The sequence below is a fragment of the Rhinopithecus roxellana genome, chromosome 7 (assembly GCF_007565055.1).
Source record: "Rhinopithecus roxellana isolate Shanxi Qingling chromosome 7, ASM756505v1, whole genome shotgun sequence".
In the NCBI taxonomy this organism is placed as follows: Eukaryota; Metazoa; Chordata; class Mammalia; order Primates; family Cercopithecidae; genus Rhinopithecus; species Rhinopithecus roxellana.
In genome coordinates this window covers 21786963-21804477 of record NC_044555.1, presented here as the reverse complement: position 1 = coordinate 21804477, position 17515 = coordinate 21786963, and the positions used below count along the sequence as shown (strand labels likewise).

At 45.2% G+C, this 17515-nt stretch overlaps 2 protein-coding genes across 5 annotated transcripts; both read right to left on the bottom strand.

Annotated features, from left to right (window-relative positions):
* Positions 1-1326: 1326 nt before the first annotated feature.
* On the bottom strand, positions 1327-8093 carry LOC104659057 (G antigen 10-like). Of its 3 annotated transcripts, none has more exons than XM_030934371.1 (5): positions 7979-8093; positions 6854-6942; positions 6256-6376; positions 3352-3477; positions 1327-1443 (listed from the first exon to the last, which is right to left on the bottom strand). In XM_030934371.1, the coding sequence occupies exons 2-5, from the start codon at positions 6932-6934 to the stop codon at positions 1421-1423; spliced, it is 351 nt and encodes a 116-aa protein (XP_030790231.1). In that variant the 5' UTR covers positions 6935-6942; positions 7979-8093; the 3' UTR covers positions 1327-1420. The 3 variants fall into 3 exon arrangements, with proteins under 3 accessions (XP_030790231.1, XP_030790232.1, XP_030790230.1); XM_030934370.1 differs by lacking the exons at positions 1327-1443; positions 7979-8093 and adding exons at positions 2044-2106; positions 2964-2965 and having other exon boundaries at positions 6854-6946; XM_030934372.1 differs by lacking the exon at positions 3352-3477 and having other exon boundaries at positions 7979-8089.
* A 2318-nt stretch (positions 8094-10411) lies between these two features.
* LOC115898706 (G antigen 10-like) lies at positions 10412-15948 on the bottom strand. Of its 2 annotated transcripts, XM_030934368.1 has the most exons (5): positions 15856-15948; positions 15259-15379; positions 12345-12470; positions 11957-11958; positions 11037-11099 (listed from the first exon to the last, which is right to left on the bottom strand). In XM_030934368.1, exons 1-5 carry the CDS (start codon positions 15934-15936, stop codon positions 11037-11039), a joined length of 393 nt encoding a protein of 130 aa, XP_030790228.1. In that variant the 5' UTR covers positions 15937-15948. The 2 variants fall into 2 exon arrangements, with proteins under 2 accessions (XP_030790229.1, XP_030790228.1); XM_030934369.1 differs by lacking the exons at positions 11037-11099; positions 11957-11958 and adding an exon at positions 10412-10434.
* Between the last annotated feature and the right edge of the window lie 1567 nt (positions 15949-17515).

Below are 17515 nucleotides of genomic sequence, written 5' to 3'. Positions count from 1 at the left end.
GCCTAATCAACATGAGAAAATCTCATCACTACAAAACAAACAAAATATCATACAAAAATGAGCTGGGCATACTGGCATGTACCTATAGTCACAGCTAATCAGGAGGCAGAGGTGGGAAGATTGTTTGAGCCCAAGAAGTCAAGGCTGCAGTTAGCTCTGACAACACCACCGCACTCTAGCCTGGGTGACAGAGGGAAATGGTGGCCAACATTCAGCAACACGGTTTTTGGAGTTTTAAAAATAAAAAATAAAAATGAATGAAGTTTTAAAAATACAAAATGAACCATAAATTTATCAATCTAATTCCTGATATTAACAGATAAATGGAAAAAAATGCTGTGGTAATCAAAATAGATACACTGTTTGATGAAAACATAGATTCAAATGAATACGCTCAGCATATTTAGAACAGAATGGAACGACTTACTCTGAAGAAGTCCATACACAAAAAAAAAAAAAAAAACAGTAAATATGACGGTGAAAATGTTGAAAGTTTTCCGTTTCTCATCAGGGATAAGACAAGGATGTCCACTACCACCATGGTAACAGGTGGGTCTACCCAATGCCGTAAAACCAGAAAAGGAAATAAAACTCTTTACAATGACAGCAACAGGCCTGGCGCGGGGGCCCACGCCTGTAATCCCAGCACTGTGGGAGGCAAGGTGGATGCATCACTTGCACTCAGGAGTCCAAGAACAGCACGGGAAACTTGGCAAAACCCGTCTCTACAAACAATACAAAAGGACAAAGAAAAATAAATGGCAGAAACAAAATTGCTCTTATTGAAGGATGATATGTTGCTGTATGTTGAAGACTGAAAACGATCTAGAAGTAAACTTTTAGAATTCATAAGCATATTTCACAAGGCTGCTGGATAGAAAACCAATATATAAGAATAATGTCTCCGCCGGGCGCGGTGGCTCACGCCTGTAATCCCAGCACTTTGGGAGGCCGAGGCGGGTGAATCATGAGGTTAGGAATTCAAGAGCACCCTGGCCAAGATGGTGAAACCCCATCTCTACTAAAAATACAAAACTTAGCCCGGCATGCCGGTGGGCGCCGGTAATCCCAGCTACTCAGGAGGCTCAGGCAGAGAATTGCTTGAATCCAGGAGGCGGGAGTTGCAGTGAGCAGAGATCGCGCCACTGCACTCCAGCCTGGGTAACACAGCGAGACTCTGTCGCCAAAGAGAAAAATGAAAGAAAGGAAAAAGAATGATGTCTCTACATTACCAGCTCAAACAGTTAGAATATAACATTTCAAGAATGATACATGTCTCACAGCATCAAAAAGCTAGAAATAAAGTTCACAAAAGATGCTCAAGACTTCTTTGCAGAGGGCTGTAAAGCTTTATTGGGAGAATTGTAATGAACAAATTTCCAACATAGGAGCAGGCTGCATCATTTCAGCGTGTCTTCTTTTAACACTGTGATTGCTTTTCACCTGTAACAGAAACGTAACAATTGGGAACATGACTTAGCAACAGATTATTTAAATGACACTAAAGGCATACAAAGCACACTACAGTTTGGCTATTATTAAATGGACTAGAAACAGAACCCTAAGGGTGATCCTCTGTCTTACATCCAATTGAACCTCTCTATACACTTTGAGGACAGACCTGCAGAATTTAAAGGTAATTTCTTCCCTGAACATCCAGTGCTTCCTTTCAATTCAGAAGCACTTACAATTCAGTCAGCAATTTGGAAAACACATGTGTAAAACATACTTCCGTTGATTAGTCAGGAAGTACTAAAGTCATGGTCTTTCAACTTTGAATCTGATCAATCCATGTCTCTAAAGCTGAAACTTACATGTAACATTTGATATGGTGAGAGATGATTATATCACATATGTGTCGACAGTCTTACTAGAAACACTGGCTCATGAAGACTGACAGTGCGGCAGGGAGCATGCATAGCACAGGCATCTTACTCACACCCATGCTGAGCATCACTGACCTACATGCCACAGATGTTAGGAACTAACTGGTCTCTCGCCCGTTGATAATTCCATCACTCAAGGTTTCCGTGAGGAAAGATTTTAAAAGCAATTGTTCATTAAAAGCCAGAGAATCCCAGCCTGGGCAACACAGTGAGACCTCATCTCAACAAAAAAAAAAAAAAAAAAAAAAAAAACTTTAAAAATATTAAAAAAAAAAAAAAAAAAACCTTGGCACGCTTGCTTGTGCATGTACTTTCAGCCACTCAGGAGGCTGACGTGGGAGGACTGCTTTAGCCAGGGAGCCAGAGGTTGCAGTGAGCTGAAATCACACCACTGTACTCCAGCCTGGGTGACAGACTGAGACTCTGTCTCAAACAAACAAACAAACAAAGAGGAGAGAGCATTCACAATTTGACAAGATACTAGGATAGGTATTCAGCTCTCCACACGGAAAAACTAGGACGAAGCAGAGTCACCGCTCACTTTCTTAGTAGCAATGAAATCTCAATTGAGAGATTTTCAGATGACTCAGGCCAGGGTTTCATGATTTGGGATCAACACATCATGCGAAGCAGATGACCTCTGTATCCCATGCATTCTATGCAACAGGATCAGAGTATGACAGAACCAGAAGGGAAAATGGTTTTAAAATCTCTGACTTCAACTCACTATTTTCATAAGAACCAAAGACACGTTTAGAAGTGAAAGGACTCACTCAGAATCTCGCCAAGCCTGTAAGAGCTGGTATCAGAACCCGCATCAGTGCTTCGGCATTTTTCACACCAAGTGATGGGTGTTACACATGTGTTATGTATTTGTTAAAAGCAGATCTTTACAAAAGCATCTGAAAATTATGAGCTATTGGTTCAAGGATTTATACTCAAATCTTCATTCAACATGGCTTTGACTCAGTTTCTTTCTATATCTGACAGCCTATCAGTCGGGTGCTGGGGCCTGAACTACATTTCAAATAACCTTTCTATATAAGAACTCTAGTATTGCAGAGGCAGCAGTGTTACCTCTCTGCTATTAAAAATATAATGCTGGGTCGGGCTCCGTGGCTCTCGCCTGTAATCTCGGAAATTTCAAAGGGCGAGGCACGTGGATAACCTGAGGCCAGGAGTTCGGGACCAACCTGTGCAACGGAAAGAAACCCCATCTCTACTAAACATACAAAAGTTAGCTGGGAACGGTGGAGCACGTCCGTAAGCCCGGCTACTCGGGAGGCACACGCAGGAGAATGACTTGAACCCGGGGGGGCTGAAGTTCCAGTGACCGAGGTGGTACCACTGCACTCCAGCTTGGTCGACAGAGCGAGACTCTGGCTCAAAAAATAACTATTATTATTATTATATGATACTGTGGAAACAGACACTCTACAATTTGCATGCCTCATGGATTGCCTACCTTCTTCAGGCCTTTTCGCCTCCTCTGGATTTGGCAGGCTCATCTCCTGGACATCAGGACCATCTTCAGGCTCACAATCAGTCTTCGGGCGAACCTCTTCCTGGCTCTCAGCTTCAGGCTCCGGCCCTTAAAAATAAAAACTACGTATCAATTTAAGCAGTAAAACATAAAATATCAATAAGAAAATAACACTCATGCTCTCTGTGTTATTATATCAAAGCTTTAGCTACTGTAATAACAGATGTGTTGATGAGAATCCCAGGAACATTATTTCAGGAGTCTATTAGCAGAAAACAGGAAAACAAGGTGTTCCAAATATTACCCTCTTCCTTTCCGAAGACTGCCCTCAGACAACTTTGTGGCCTCCTTTGCTCTTCTCTGTTATTCTACTTCTGATTGTCCTTACCTCATCAAATGACTCAAGGCTGAAATCCTGTCTCTCACAGCACTTACACTCCTAGCACTTAGACTCTCCTGTGGCCTGAGTGGCCACCAATCCACGCTGAGTTGAAGAAAGATCTTTAAGAAATACACGAAAAAGCCCAAACTGCAGAACATTCTGCAAACCAACTGGTCTATCTTCTTCAAAAATGTCCGTATCACGAATGACAAAGAAAAATTAAGGAAACATTCCAGATTAAAGGAAAAGCACATGCAAGACGTGATCCTGAACCTGACTCTGGATCAGAAAAAGAAATCCTATCAATAACATTATCTGGGCCGGGCGTGGGGTCTCACGCCTGCAATCCAAACACCTTGGGATGCCAAGGTGGGCAGATCAGGTGAGGTCAGAAGTTCAAGACTGCAGTGGCCGGCGCCTCTAGGCCCAGCTACACGGCAGGCTGAGGTGTGAGAATCCCTAGAACCTGGGAGGTGTAGGTTGCAGTGAGCCAAGATCGCACTACTGCACTCTAACCTGGGCAACAGAGGGAGACTCCGTCTCAACAAAGAATAACGAAAGGAAGAAAGAAGTTGTCTGGGGAGCTGGCAAAATTTCAGTATGCACTGTGTATTAAATGACTGCATTTTCTCATTGTTAAATTTCCTGATTTTGATCTTTCTGCAGTGATGATCCAAGAAATGACTTTCTCTTTGTGCTGACGATATACACACCCTCAAGTACACAGGGGAAAGGACCATGACACCTGAAACTTTATCTAAACAAGTCAGCATTAATAACAGTAAACATATATCCGCGTGTGGGTGTGTGTGAGTGTGTGGGCAGCCGGGTAAGAGAGGGAGGGAAGACATATGAAACCTACGGAGCGAAAGCTATTAACAACTGGTGAATCTAGGTGAAAAGTATACCAGTTCCTTGTACTATTCTTGCAAATTTTCTATAAATGTTATGTCTTGAATATAGACACAGTAAAAATTTTAAAGAATATATGACAACTACACGGAACTTTGGGAAGACACGAGGTTTTCTTTTAATTGTGGTTAAAAACACACACACACACACACATATCATCAAATTTGCCGTCTTAACTATTTGTAAGTGGTACAGTTCACTGAGGAGTTATGTCTGCAACATTAGCAGCCACTAGGCACAAACTTTGAATCTGTGTTTTCCTATACCATGAAACCTTTATTTATTTACTTGTTTCTTTGTTTATTAGCAATGAGGTCTTGCTGTGTTTCCCAGGCTGGGCTTCAACGCCAGGGCTCAAGCGATCCTCTCACCTCAGCCTCCCAAGTAGCTGGGACTATGAGTGCACGACATTCAGCCCAGCTTGAGACCTTTCTCCTAAATGACAATCTGAGGATAAACCACAGGACATGCATAATGCTTATATTCAGCCGTAGAGTACCAAGAGCAGTGTGCATCACCTAAGAAATCTGAAGTCTACCACATGGATAGGATTTCAGTTACAATTACAAGGTCCATTTCTGAAGGACTGATTAGCTGAATGGCTTTGAGGACTATGGAAAATCTTACAGTCACGACACCCATTACCTACTGGGGTACACAGAAACTTAACTTTGTTCAAACAAAGTTATATTTAGGTCCGAAGGTCCCAAATGTAATATTCCACAAATGAACCCCGTGAAGAACAAAGCACCAAATATAACACTGGTTGTGAATCACACAAAATATACTGTCCCGCACTGAGAATAAGGGAGTGGGTGGACAGCAATTAACGGGCATTGTTATCAGTCATACTCTAGAAACTTTTAACAATGAATCCCTGGAATAATCCATGACCTCAGTTACATAAATGTTTCCTTTCAAAACATTTTACCTCGGAGAAATGACTTCCATCTCATGTTAATCCCAGGATAACCCCTTTTCTGCTTTTTCAACCATAAAAGGATTTCATCACCTCCTAAAAGCCACTTAGAAAATCACTAAACCAGCTACCTGTATGGCAGTATCCTCGTTTATCCAGCCTTTATCAAACGTACCATATAAAAATATCAATCAAAGGAAACGGTGACCAACATTCAGCGACTCGGTTTTCGGAGCTGCTCCTGCTCCTCTGAACCGGGTCTCTTCTTGGGCCAGTACTAAGCTACCTTACAGTAAAGCGTTTGAGTTTTAAGCATTGTCAGCAAAATCATTTCCTTCTTTATAGCGACACAGATGATAGGAAGACACAAACCTTGGAACAAAGTGCAAATTGTGTATTCACCAGTCAAGGGTTCTCGGATAAAACACAATCCCGGCACCTCTATTCTCTCATTCATAAAGTCGAGAAATTTTATCAGAGTGAGGGATTTGCCTAAGCTAAGCTGCAAACTACACAGCCTCCTGGCTTTTCCAGTCAATTTCAGGCATTCTTTCCATTGATTTCTTTCCTCCTGTTCCTGCTATGTGACAAAGCATAACACACACACACATGCACACACGCACACGCACACGCACACACACACCAGCGAGCATTCTTCTTCCCTTTCCATCACCTTGCCCTGCAGATGCTCCCTCATCTTCTCCCTCCTCAGCGGGCGCAGGATCCTGACTTTGAGTTGCTGGTTCCCCTTCTTCAGGTGTTGGTGGTTCCACTTCATCACTGAACTGCTCGGGCTGGGGAACATGTGTGGGTGTGCAAATAAAGAAAAAAAAAAACAAGTTTTGCTATTGATACAAAATTTTACATATATACACAGAATACATAGCTGTTTCTGATCATAACTAAGCCTAAAGACATTTCTCCAACTCTATTCTCTATGCCCAAGAAGGTTACTCTACCCACAGGGAGGTTACTGTGAGAAAAGTGATGCACATGGACTTTGGAAGCTATTATACTCTGTGTTGGAATACATGTGTACGATCTGTCATTAACAAACAAAGCATGAGAAAGAAGTCATGGGCAACAGCTGAAGAACAGGAGAGGAAAAACAAAACATCCTCCAAGAATCAATGTTTCCTTCATGAGACGCCACAATCATGTTTTATCAGCAGGAAAGACGTTTCTCGCCATTTCCATACTAATGCAACAACACTATCGCAAAAATTAATTTCTGATCATAGAAAACATCGAATTAACGTTTAAGCGCTCACCAGCATAGGCCCAATCCTTTCAGGAGGCTCTACATAGCGTCTTGGCCTAGGCCGATAGGTCGATCTTCCTCGCCAACTCATATTTCACACTGAAAACAGACAACCGTGATTGGGAACATGCGCTCCAGAGGGCTGCTATATTCGATCACTTCCATGGATCAATGTTAACTTGTCGTTTTAATTTTGAAAACACTCTCAAAATAAGTCCCAGAGTTAAGCATATGTGTGTACGTTTTCTAAGTGCCTACAAAGCCGTTTATGCTGGCCAAGCTGGCAGAGCAGTCATCTTAAGGCGTGTGGCAAGAGGCAGAGGACATTTTTTTCTAAATCTCTTTTGGACGCGCGGTCTCGCTGGGTTGCTCAGGCTGCAGTGCAGCAGCGCGATCACAGCTCACTGCAGCCTCGACCTCCTGCTCAAGGGATCCTCCCGCCTCTGTGTCCCGAGTAACTCGGACTACAGGCGAGCGCCACTGTGCCCCGCAGACAGAGGTCGTTTCTGATGAGGTTTAGTTTCACAAGCGGACTCCCCACGAAAACACTAGTGAATCACAATTCCCGTGATGGCTGCTTTGGGCACACTCCCGCTTCCTAGAGCCATTCACCCCCTCTCACATCAAGTTTGGCTGCACCGCACTGCCTCGCCCACTCCTTCCCACTTTTCCCGGACCTTCCATGGCGGAGGTGAGATCTTGCAGTGCTTCTCACTCAGGCGCGCCACACTCCACACCGCTGGGGGGCGCTCACCAGGCCGTAGCCTTCCCAGGTGCCAGGTTCCTTCTTTGCCGCCCGCCTCGCCCCCACCGGGCACCCCATTCAGGGATCTGCCCTGTGTCGTCGGGGGTTCTCGGCACCTTGGGACTTCCATCCCCCAAACAGCACTCACCCCATCTTCACCTGAGCCCCTGACCGCCTTCCCTCCGCGGCCCACCTTCCTCCCTGCCCAGGCCCCCTCAGGACCACAAAGTCGATGGTGGCCTGGCGGCCTGAGAAGAGAAGGAGGACGACCTCGAGGCCCTTCTCCCTCAGAGGCCACAGACCAGGAAGCGGGATCCACCGGACCCACCCGAGGCCCTCTTCACCCTCACTCACACTTCAGCCCCCGGGATGACTGGCCTACAGACCTACCAGATGAATCTCAGCAGGGGAAAGAGAGTCCGGACGGCAGGAACGAGACCGCACAGCCTCACAGCTCCCTGGCGTTCTTCACGTGGGCTAACGGGCCGGGCGGAAGACGCCCAGTGAACATGCGCACTGAGACGCGGACCCAGGGAGCATGCGCGGCTGTGGGCCTGGGCGGGCTGCCGTTCCCAGCCCAATGCCCCAAACCCCCGATTCCCATCCACACTGAGGATAATGGAATCCAACCTCCCTTTGCTGTTTCCTATGCTTCTGGGACTCAAATACCTCAAGTAGTGCTCCCCTCAAAACTCACTCGATTTTCAACTGAACCGACCCCTCACACACACACACACAGACACACACACACCCCCAGGGTCCTCTCTTGCCCTGGCCCCACCATGGGGACAAGAAGCACGGTGACTGCCTGGGAAGACAGGTAGACCACCTGCAAAAACAGCAATAGCAACCTACCCCAGAAGGAAATTGTTCAATGTGAACAAGTCACAGAAAGAGACTGAAAGAAAAATGAATACAATCTCTAGGACCTGTAAAGAAATACTAAAACGATATCTATCATTTGTAGCATCAGAATCACAGAAGGAGAAGTGACAGTATTAGGGAAACGGGACAGCCAGGGTGGCACCATGTGAAAATCAACTCCGTCTTGAAACTAGCAAGATACATAGTCCTACCAGTCACAACCCATGGTCCTAAGATGTTTGGAGTTGAGAAAACAGACGAAAGGTACCTCCAAGGACATGCTCCCACAGCAGCCGAAACTGCAGGGCTCCCAACACCCATAACAATATATGCTTTCAACATAATTATGCTTTCATGGACTTACACACTGGTAAGTCAAGGATAGTTGTCTTTAAATCAACAGAATGATAAATTTCATCATGCTCTTTGCCCACCTGCACAAAGGTACAGATAGGTTTAGTCTTTATATAGGTAAGACCCCTATATAAGAAAAACCTGATCAGGCCAAGTCTCACGCCTGTAATCCTAGTATTTTGGGAGGCTGTGCTGGCCAGAACACCTGAGCTCAGGACTTCCATCGAGACCAGCCTGAGCAACATCAGAAAATCTCGTCACTACAAAACACAAAGAAAAAGCCGTCAAAAAATTACCTGGGCATGGTGGCATGTACCTAGACTCACAGCTACTCAGGAGGCTGACGTGGGAGGATCCCTTGAGCCCAGGAGGTCAAGGCTGCAGCGAGCTCTGATAACACCACTGCACCCCAGCCTGGATGACAGAGTGAGACCCTGTCTCAAGTTTTAAAAATTGAACATAAAAACGTACAATTTTATCAATCGAATTCACTATATTAACAGATGAATGGGAAAAAATGCTGTGGTAATCGAAATAGATGCACTGTTTGATGAAATTCAACATAGATTCAAATGAATACGCTCAGCATATTTAGAACAGAATGGAATGACTTACTCTGAGGAAGTCCGTCTACAAAGAAAGGACAGTAAATATGACGGTGAAATGTTGAAAGTTTTCCGTTTCTCATCAGGGATAAGACAAGGAGGTCCGCTACCACCATGGTAACAGGTGGGTCTGCGCAATGCCATAAAACCAGAAAAGGAAATAAAACTCTTTACAATGGCAGCAACAGGCCTGGCACGGAGGCCCACGCCTGTAATCCCAGCACTGTGGGAGGCAAGGCGGATGCATCACTTGCACTCAGGAGTGCAAGAACAGCACGGGAAACATGGCAAAACCCCGTCTCTACAAACAATACAAAAGGACAAAGAAAAATAAATGGCAGAAACAAAATTGCTCTTATTGAAGGATGATATGTTACTGTATGTTGAAGACTGAAAACGATCTAGAAGTAAACTTTTAGAATTCATAAGCATATTTCACAAGGCTGCTGGATAGAAAACCAATATATAAGAATTATGTCTCCGCCGGGCGCGGTGGCTCACGCCTGTAATCCCAGCACTTTGGGAGGCCGAGGCGGGTGAATCATGAGGTCAGGAATTCAAGAGCACCCTGGCCAAGATGGTGAAACCCCATCTCTACTAAAAATACAAAACTTAGCCCGGCGTGCTGGTGGGCGCCCGTAATCCCAGCAACTCGGGAGGCTGTGGCACAGAATTGCCTGAATCCGGGAGGCGGGGGTTGCAGTGAGCAGAGATCGCGCCACTGCACTCCCCAGCCTGGGTGACACAGCGAGACTCTTGTCGCCAAAGAGAAACATGAAAAAAAGGAAAAAGAATGATGTCTTTACATTACCAGCTCAAACAGTTAGAATATAATATTTCAAAGAATGATACATGTCTCACAGCATCAAAAAGCTAGAAATAAAGTTCACAAAAGATGCGCAAGACTTCTTTGCAGAGGGCTGTAAAGCTTTATTGGGAGAATTGTAACGAACAAATTTCCAACATAGGAGCAGGCTGCATCATTTCAGCGTGTCTTCTTTTAACACTGTGATTGCTTTTCACCTGCAACAGAAACGTAACAATTGGGAACATGACTTAGCAATAGATTATTTAAATGACCCTAAAGGCATACAAAGCACACTACAGTTTGGCTTTTATTAAATGGACTAGAAACAGAACCCTAAGGGTGATCCTCTGTCTTACATCCAATTAAACCTCTCTATACACTTTGAGGACAGACCTGCAGAATTTAAAGGTAATTTCTTCCCTGAACATCCAGTGCTTCCTTTCAATTCAGACGCACTTACAACTCACAGTCAGCAATTTGGAAAACACATGTGTAAAACATACTTCCGTTGATTAGTCAGGAAGTACTAAAGTCATGGTCTTTCAACTTTAAATCTGATCAATCCATGTCTCTAAAGCTGAAACTTACATGTAACATTTGATATGGTGAGAGATGCTTATATCACATATGTGTCGACAGTCTTATTAGAAATACTGGCCCATGAAGACTGACGGTGCGGCAGGGAGCGTGCTTAGCACAGGCATCTTAATCACACGCAGGCTGAGCATCACTGACCTACATGCCACAGATGATAGGAACTAACCGGTCTCTCGCCAGTTGATAATTCCATCACTCAAGGTTTCCGTGAGGAAAGATTTTAAAAGCAATTGTGCATTAAAAGCCAGAGAATCCCAGCCTGGGCAACACAGTGAGACCTCATCTCGACAAAAAAAAAAAAAAAAAAAAAAAAAAACTTTAAAAATATTAAAAAAAAAAAAAAAACACCTTAGCACGATGGCTTGTGCATGTACTTTCAGCCACTCAGGAGGCTGACGTGGGAGGACTGCTTTAGCCAGGGAGCCAGAGGTTGCAGTGAGCTGAAATCACACCACTGTACTCCAGCCTGGGTGACAGACTGAGACTCTGTCTCAAACAAACAAACAAACAAAGAGGAGAGAGCATTCACAATTTGACAAGATACTAGGATAGGTATTCAGCTCTCCACACGGAAAAACTAGGACGAAGCAGAGTCACCGCTCACTTTCTTAGTAGCAATGAAATCTCAATTGAGAGATTTTCAGATGACTCAGGCCAGGGTTTCATGATTTGGGATCAACACATCATGCGAAGCAGATGACCTCTGTATCCCATGCATTCTATGCAACAGGATCAGAGTATGACAGAACCAGAAGGGAAAATGGTTTTAAAATCTCTGACTTCAACTCACTATTTTCATAAGAACCAAAGACACGTTTAGAAGTGAAAGGACTCACTCAGAATCTCGCCAAGCCTGTAAGAGCTGGTATCAGAACCCGCATCAGTGCTTCGGCATTTTTCACACCAAGTGATGGGTGTTACACATGTGTTATGTATTTGTTAAAAGCAGATCTTTACAAAAGCATCTGAAAATTATGAGCTATTGGTTCAAGGATTTATACTCAAATCTTCATTCAACATGGCTTTGACTCAGTTTCTTTCTATATCTGACAGCCTATCAGTCGGGTGCTGGGGCCTGAACTACGTTTCAAATAACCTTTCTATATAAGAACTCCAGTATTACAGAGGCAGCAGTGTTACCTCTCTGCTATTAAAAATATAATGCTGGGTCGGGCTCCGTGGCTCTCGCCTGTAATCTCGGAAATTTCAAAGGGCGAGGCACGTGGATAACCTGAGGCCAGGAGTTCGGGACCAACCTGTGCAATGGAAAGAAACCCCATCTCTACTAAACATACAAAAGTTAGCTGGGAACGGTGGAGCACGTCCGTAAGCCCGGCTACTCGGGAGGCACACGCAGGAGAATGACTTGAACCCGGGGGGGCTGAAGTTCCAGTGACCGAGGTGGTACCACTACACTCCAGCTTGGTCGACAGAGCGAGACTCTGGCTCAAAAAATAACTATTATTATTATAATATGATACTGTGGAAACAGACACCCTACAATTTGCATGCCTCATGGATTGCCTACCTTCTTCAGGCCTTTTCGCCTCCTCTGGATTTGGCAGGCTCATCTCCTGGACATCAGGACCATCTTCAGGCTCACAATCAGTCTTCGGGCGAACCTCTTCCTGGCTCTCAGCTTCAGGCTCCGGCCCTTAAAAATAAAAACTACGTATCAATTTAAGCAGTAAAACATAAAATATCAATAAGAAAATAACACTCATGCTCTCTGTGTTATTATATCAAAGCTTTAGCTACTGTAATAACAGATGTGTTGATGAGAATCCCAGGAACATTATTTCAGGAGTCTATTAGCTGAAAACAGGAAAACAAGGTGTTCCAAATATTACCCTCTTCCTTTCCGAAGACTGCCCTCAGACAACTTTGTGGCCTCCTTTGCTCTTCTCTGTTATTCTACTTCTGATTGTCCTTACCTCATCAAATGACTCAAGGCTGAAATCCTGTCTCTCACAGCACTTACACTCCTAGCACTTAGACTCTCCTGTGGCCTGAGTGGCCACCAATCCACGCTGAGTTGAAGAAAGATCTTTAAGAAATACACGAAAAAGCCCAAACTGCAGAACATTCTGCAAACCAACTGGTCTATCCTCTTCAAAAATGTCCGTATCACGAATGACAAAGAAAAATTAAGGAAACATTCCAGATTAAAGGAAAAGCACATGCAAGACGTGATCCTGAACCTGACTCTGGATCAGAAAAAGAAATCCTATCAATAACATTATCTGGGCCGGGCGTGGGGTCTCACGCCTGCAATCCAAACACCTTGGGATGCCAAGGTGGGCAGATCAGGTGAGGTCAGAAGTTCAAGACCGCAGTGGCCGGCGCCTCTAGGCCCAGCTACACGGCAGGCTGAGGTGTGAGAATCCCTAGAACCTGGGAGGTGTAGGTTGCAGTGAGCCAAGATCGCACTACTGCACTCTAACCTGGGCAACAGAGGGAGACTCCGTCTCAACAAAGAATAACGAAAGGAAGAAAGAAGTTGTCTGGGGAGCTGGCAAAATTTCAGTATGCACTGTGTATTAAATGACTGCATTTTCTCATTGTTAAATTTCCTGATTTTGATCTTTCTGCAGTGATGATCCAAGAAATGACTTTCTCTTTGTGCTGACGATATACACACCCTCAAGTACACAGGGGAAAGGACCATGACACCTGAAACTTTATCTAAACAAGTCAGCATTAATAACAGTAAACATATATCCGCGTGTGGGTGTGTGTGAGTGTGTGGGCAGCCGGGTAAGAGAGGGAGGGAAGACATATGAAACCTACGGAGCGAAAGCTATTAACAACTGGTGAATCTAGGTGAAAAGTATACCAGTTCCTTGTACTATTCTTGCAAATTTTCTATAAATGTTATGTCTTGAATATAGACACAGTAAAAATTTTAAAGAATATATGACAACTACACGGAACTTTGGGAAGACACGAGGTTTTCTTTTAATTGTGGTTAAAAACACACACACACACACACATATCATCAAATTTGCCGTCTTAACTATTTGTAAGTGGTACAGTTCACTGAGGAGTTATGTCTGCAACATTAGCAGCCACTAGGCACAAACTTTGAATCTGTGTTTTCCTATACCATGAAACCTTTATTTATTTACTTGTTTCTTTGTTTATTAGCAATGAGGTCTTGCTGTGTTTCCCAGGCTGGGCTTCAACGCCAGGGCTCAAGCGATCCTCTCACCTCAGCCTCCCAAGTAGCTGGGACTATGAGTGCACGACATTCAGCCCAGCTTGAGACCTTTCTCCTAAATGACAATCTGAGGATAAACCACAGGACATGCATAATGCTTATATTCAGCCGTAGAGTACCAAGAGCAGTGTGCATCACCTAAGAAATCTGAAGTCTACCACATGGATAGGATTTCAGTTACAATTACAAGGTCCATTTCTGAAGGACTGATTAGCTGAATGGCTTTGAGGACTATGGAAAATCTTACAGTCACGACACCCATTACCTACTGGGGTACACAGAAACTTAACTTTGTTCAAACAAAGTTATATTTAGGTCCGAAGGTCCCAAATGTAATATTCCACAAATGAACCCCGTGAAGAACAAAGCACCAAATATAACACTGGTTGTGAATCACACAAAATATACTGTCCCGCACTGAGAATAAGGGAGTGGGTGGACAGCAATTAACGGGCATTGTTATCAGTCATACTCTAGAAACTTTTAACAATGAATCCCTGGAATAATCCATGACCTCAGTTACATAAATGTTTCCTTTCAAAACATTTTACCTCGGAGAAATGACTTCCATCTCATGTTAATCCCAGGATAACCCCTTTTCTGCTTTTTCAACCATAAAAGGATTTCATCACCTCCTAAAAGCCACTTAGAAAATCACTAAACCAGCTACCTGTATGGCAGTATCCTCGTTTATCCAGCCTTTATCAAACGTACCATATAAAAATATCAATCAAAGGAAACGGTGGCCAACATTCAGCGACTCGGTTTTCGGAGCTGCTCCTGCTCCTCTGAACCGGGTCTCTTCTTGGGCCAGTACTAAGCTACCTTACAGTAAAGCGTTTGAGTTTTAAGCATTGTCAGCAAAATCATTTCCTTCTTTATAGCGACACAGATGATAGGAAGACACAAACCCTGGAACAAAGTGCAAATTGTGTATTCACCAGTCAAGGGTTCTCGGATAAAACACAATCCCGGCACCTCTATTCTCTCATTCATAAAGTCGAGAAATTTTATCAGAGTGAGGGATTTGCCTAAGCTAAGCTGCAAACTACACAGCCTCCTGGCTTTTCCAGTCAATTTCAGGCATTCTTTCCATTGATTTCTTTCCTCCTGTTCCTGCTATGTGACAAAGCATAACACACACACACATGCACACACGCACACGCACACGCACACACACAGACACACACACCAGCGAGCATTCTTCTTCCCTTTCCATCACCTTGCCCTGCAGATGCTCCCTCATCTTCTCCCTCCTGAGCGGGCGCAGGATCCTGACTTTGAGTTGCTGGTTCCCCTTCTTCAGGGGTTGGTGGTTCCACTTCATCACTGAACTGCTCGGGCTGGGGAACATGTGTGGGTGTGCAAATAAAGAAAAAAAAAACAAGTTTTGCTGTTGATACAAAATTTTACATATATACACAGAATACATAGTTGTTTCTGATCATAACTAAGCCTAAAGACATTTCTCCAACTCTATTCTCTATGCCCAAGAAGGTTACTCTACCCACAGGGAGGTTACTGTGAGAAAAGTGACGCACATGGACTTTGGAAGCTATTATACTCTGTGTTGGAATACATGTGTACGATCTGTCATTAACAAACAAAGCATGAGAAAGAAGTCATGGGCAACAGCTGAAGAACAGGAGAGGAAAAACAAAACATCCTCCAAGAATCAATGTTTCCTTCATGAGACGCCACAATCATGTTTTATCAGCAGGAAAGACGTTTCTCGGCATTTCCATACTAATGCAACAACACTATCGCAAAAATTAATTTCTGATCATAGAAAACATCGAATTAACGTTTAAGCGCTCACCAGCATAGGCCCAATCCTTTCAGGAGGCTCTACATAGCGTCTTGGCCTAGGCCGATAGGTCGATCTTCCTCGCCAACTCATATTTCACACTGAAAACAGACAACCGTGATTGGGAACATGCGCTCCAGAGGGCTGCTATATTCGATCACTTCCATGGATCAATGTTAACTTGTCGTTTTAATTTTGAAAACACTCTCAAAATAAGTCCCAGAGTTAAGCATACGTGTGTACGTTTTCTAAGTGCCTACAAAGCCGTTTATGCTGGCCAAGCTGGCAGAGCAGTCATCTTAAGGCGTGTGGCAAGAGGCAGAGGACATTTTTTTCTAAATCTCTTTTGGACGCGCGGTCTCGCTGGGTTGCTCAGGCTGCAGTGCAGCAGCGCGATCACAGCTCACTGCAGCCTCGACCTCCTGCTCAAGGGATCCTCCCGCCTCTGTGTCCCGAGTAACTCGGACTACAGGCGAGCGCCACTGTGCCCCGCAGACAGAGGTCGTTTCTGATGAGGTTTAGTTTCACAAGCGGACTCCCCACGAAAACACTAGTGAATCACAATTCCCGTGATGGCTGCTTTGGGCACACTCCCGCTTCCTAGAGCCATTCACCCCCTCTCACATCAAGTTTGGCTGCACCGCACTGCCTCGCCCACTCCTTCCCACTTTTCCCGGACCTTCCATGGCGGAGGTGAGATCTTGCAGTGCTTCTCACTCAGGCGCGCCACACTCCACACCGCTGGGGGGCGCTCACCAGGCCGTAGCCTTCCCAGGTGCCAGGTTCCTTCTTTACCGCCCGCCTCGCCCCCACCGGGCACCCCATTCAGGGATCTGCCCTGTGTCGTCGGGGGTTCTCGGCACCTTGGGACTTCCATCCCCCAAACAGCACTCACCCCATCTTCACCTGAGCCCCTGACCGCCTTCCCTCCGCGGCCCACCTTCCTCCCTGCCCAGGCCCCCTCAGGACCACAAAGTCGATGGTGGCCTGGCGGCCTGAGAAGAGAAGGAGGACGACCTCGAGGCCCTTCTCCCTCAGAGGCCACAGACCAGGAAGCGGGATCCACCGGACCCACCCGAGGCCCTCTTCACCCTCACTCACACTTCAGCCCCCGGGATGACTGGCCTGCAGACCTACCAGATGAATCTCAGCAGGGGAAAGAGAGTCCGGACGGCAGGAACGAGACCGCACAGCCTCACAGCTCCCTGGCGTTCTTCACGTGGGCTAACGGGCCGGGCGGAAGACGCCCAGTGAACATGCGCACTGAGACGCGGGCCCAGGGAGCATGCGCGGCTGTGGGCCTGGGCGGGCTGCCGTTCCCAGCCCAATGCCCCAAACCCCCGATTCCCATCCACACTGAGGATAATGGAATCCAACCTCCCTTTGCTGTTTCCTATGCTTCTGGGACTCAAATACCTCAAGTAGTGCTCCCCTCAAAACTCACTCGATTTTCAACTGAACCGACCCCTCACACACACACACACACACACCCCCAGGGTCCTCTCTTGCCCTGGCCCCACCATGGGGACAAGAAGCACGGTGACTGCCTGGGAAGACAGGTAGACCACCTGCAAAAACAGCAATAGCAACCTACCCCAAAAGGAAATTGTTCAATGTGAACAAGTCACAGAAAGAGACTGAAAGAAAAATGAATACAATCTCTAGGACCTGT

Excerpts from the sequence above, each read along its gene's own strand:
- LOC104659057 (XM_030934370.1), bottom strand. The coding sequence starts at position 6,934 with ATGAGTTGGCGAGGAAGATCGACCTATCGGCCTAGGCCAAGACGCTAT. Across the intron at positions 6,377-6,853 it reads AAAGGATTGGGCCTATGCTG|CCCGAGCAGTTCAGTGATGA; the intron begins GTGAGCGCTTAA and ends CATGTTCCCCAG. Across the intron at positions 3,478-6,255 it reads GGGAGCATCTGCAGGGCAAG|GGCCGGAGCCTGAAGCTGAG; the intron begins GTGATGGAAAGG and ends TTTATTTTTAAG.
- LOC115898706 (XM_030934368.1), bottom strand. The coding sequence starts at position 15,936 with ATGAGTTGGCGAGGAAGATCGACCTATCGGCCTAGGCCAAGACGCTAT. Across the intron at positions 15,380-15,855 it reads AAAGGATTGGGCCTATGCTG|CCCGAGCAGTTCAGTGATGA; the intron begins GTGAGCGCTTAA and ends CATGTTCCCCAG. Across the intron at positions 12,471-15,258 it reads GGGAGCATCTGCAGGGCAAG|GGCCGGAGCCTGAAGCTGAG; the intron begins GTGATGGAAAGG and ends TTTATTTTTAAG.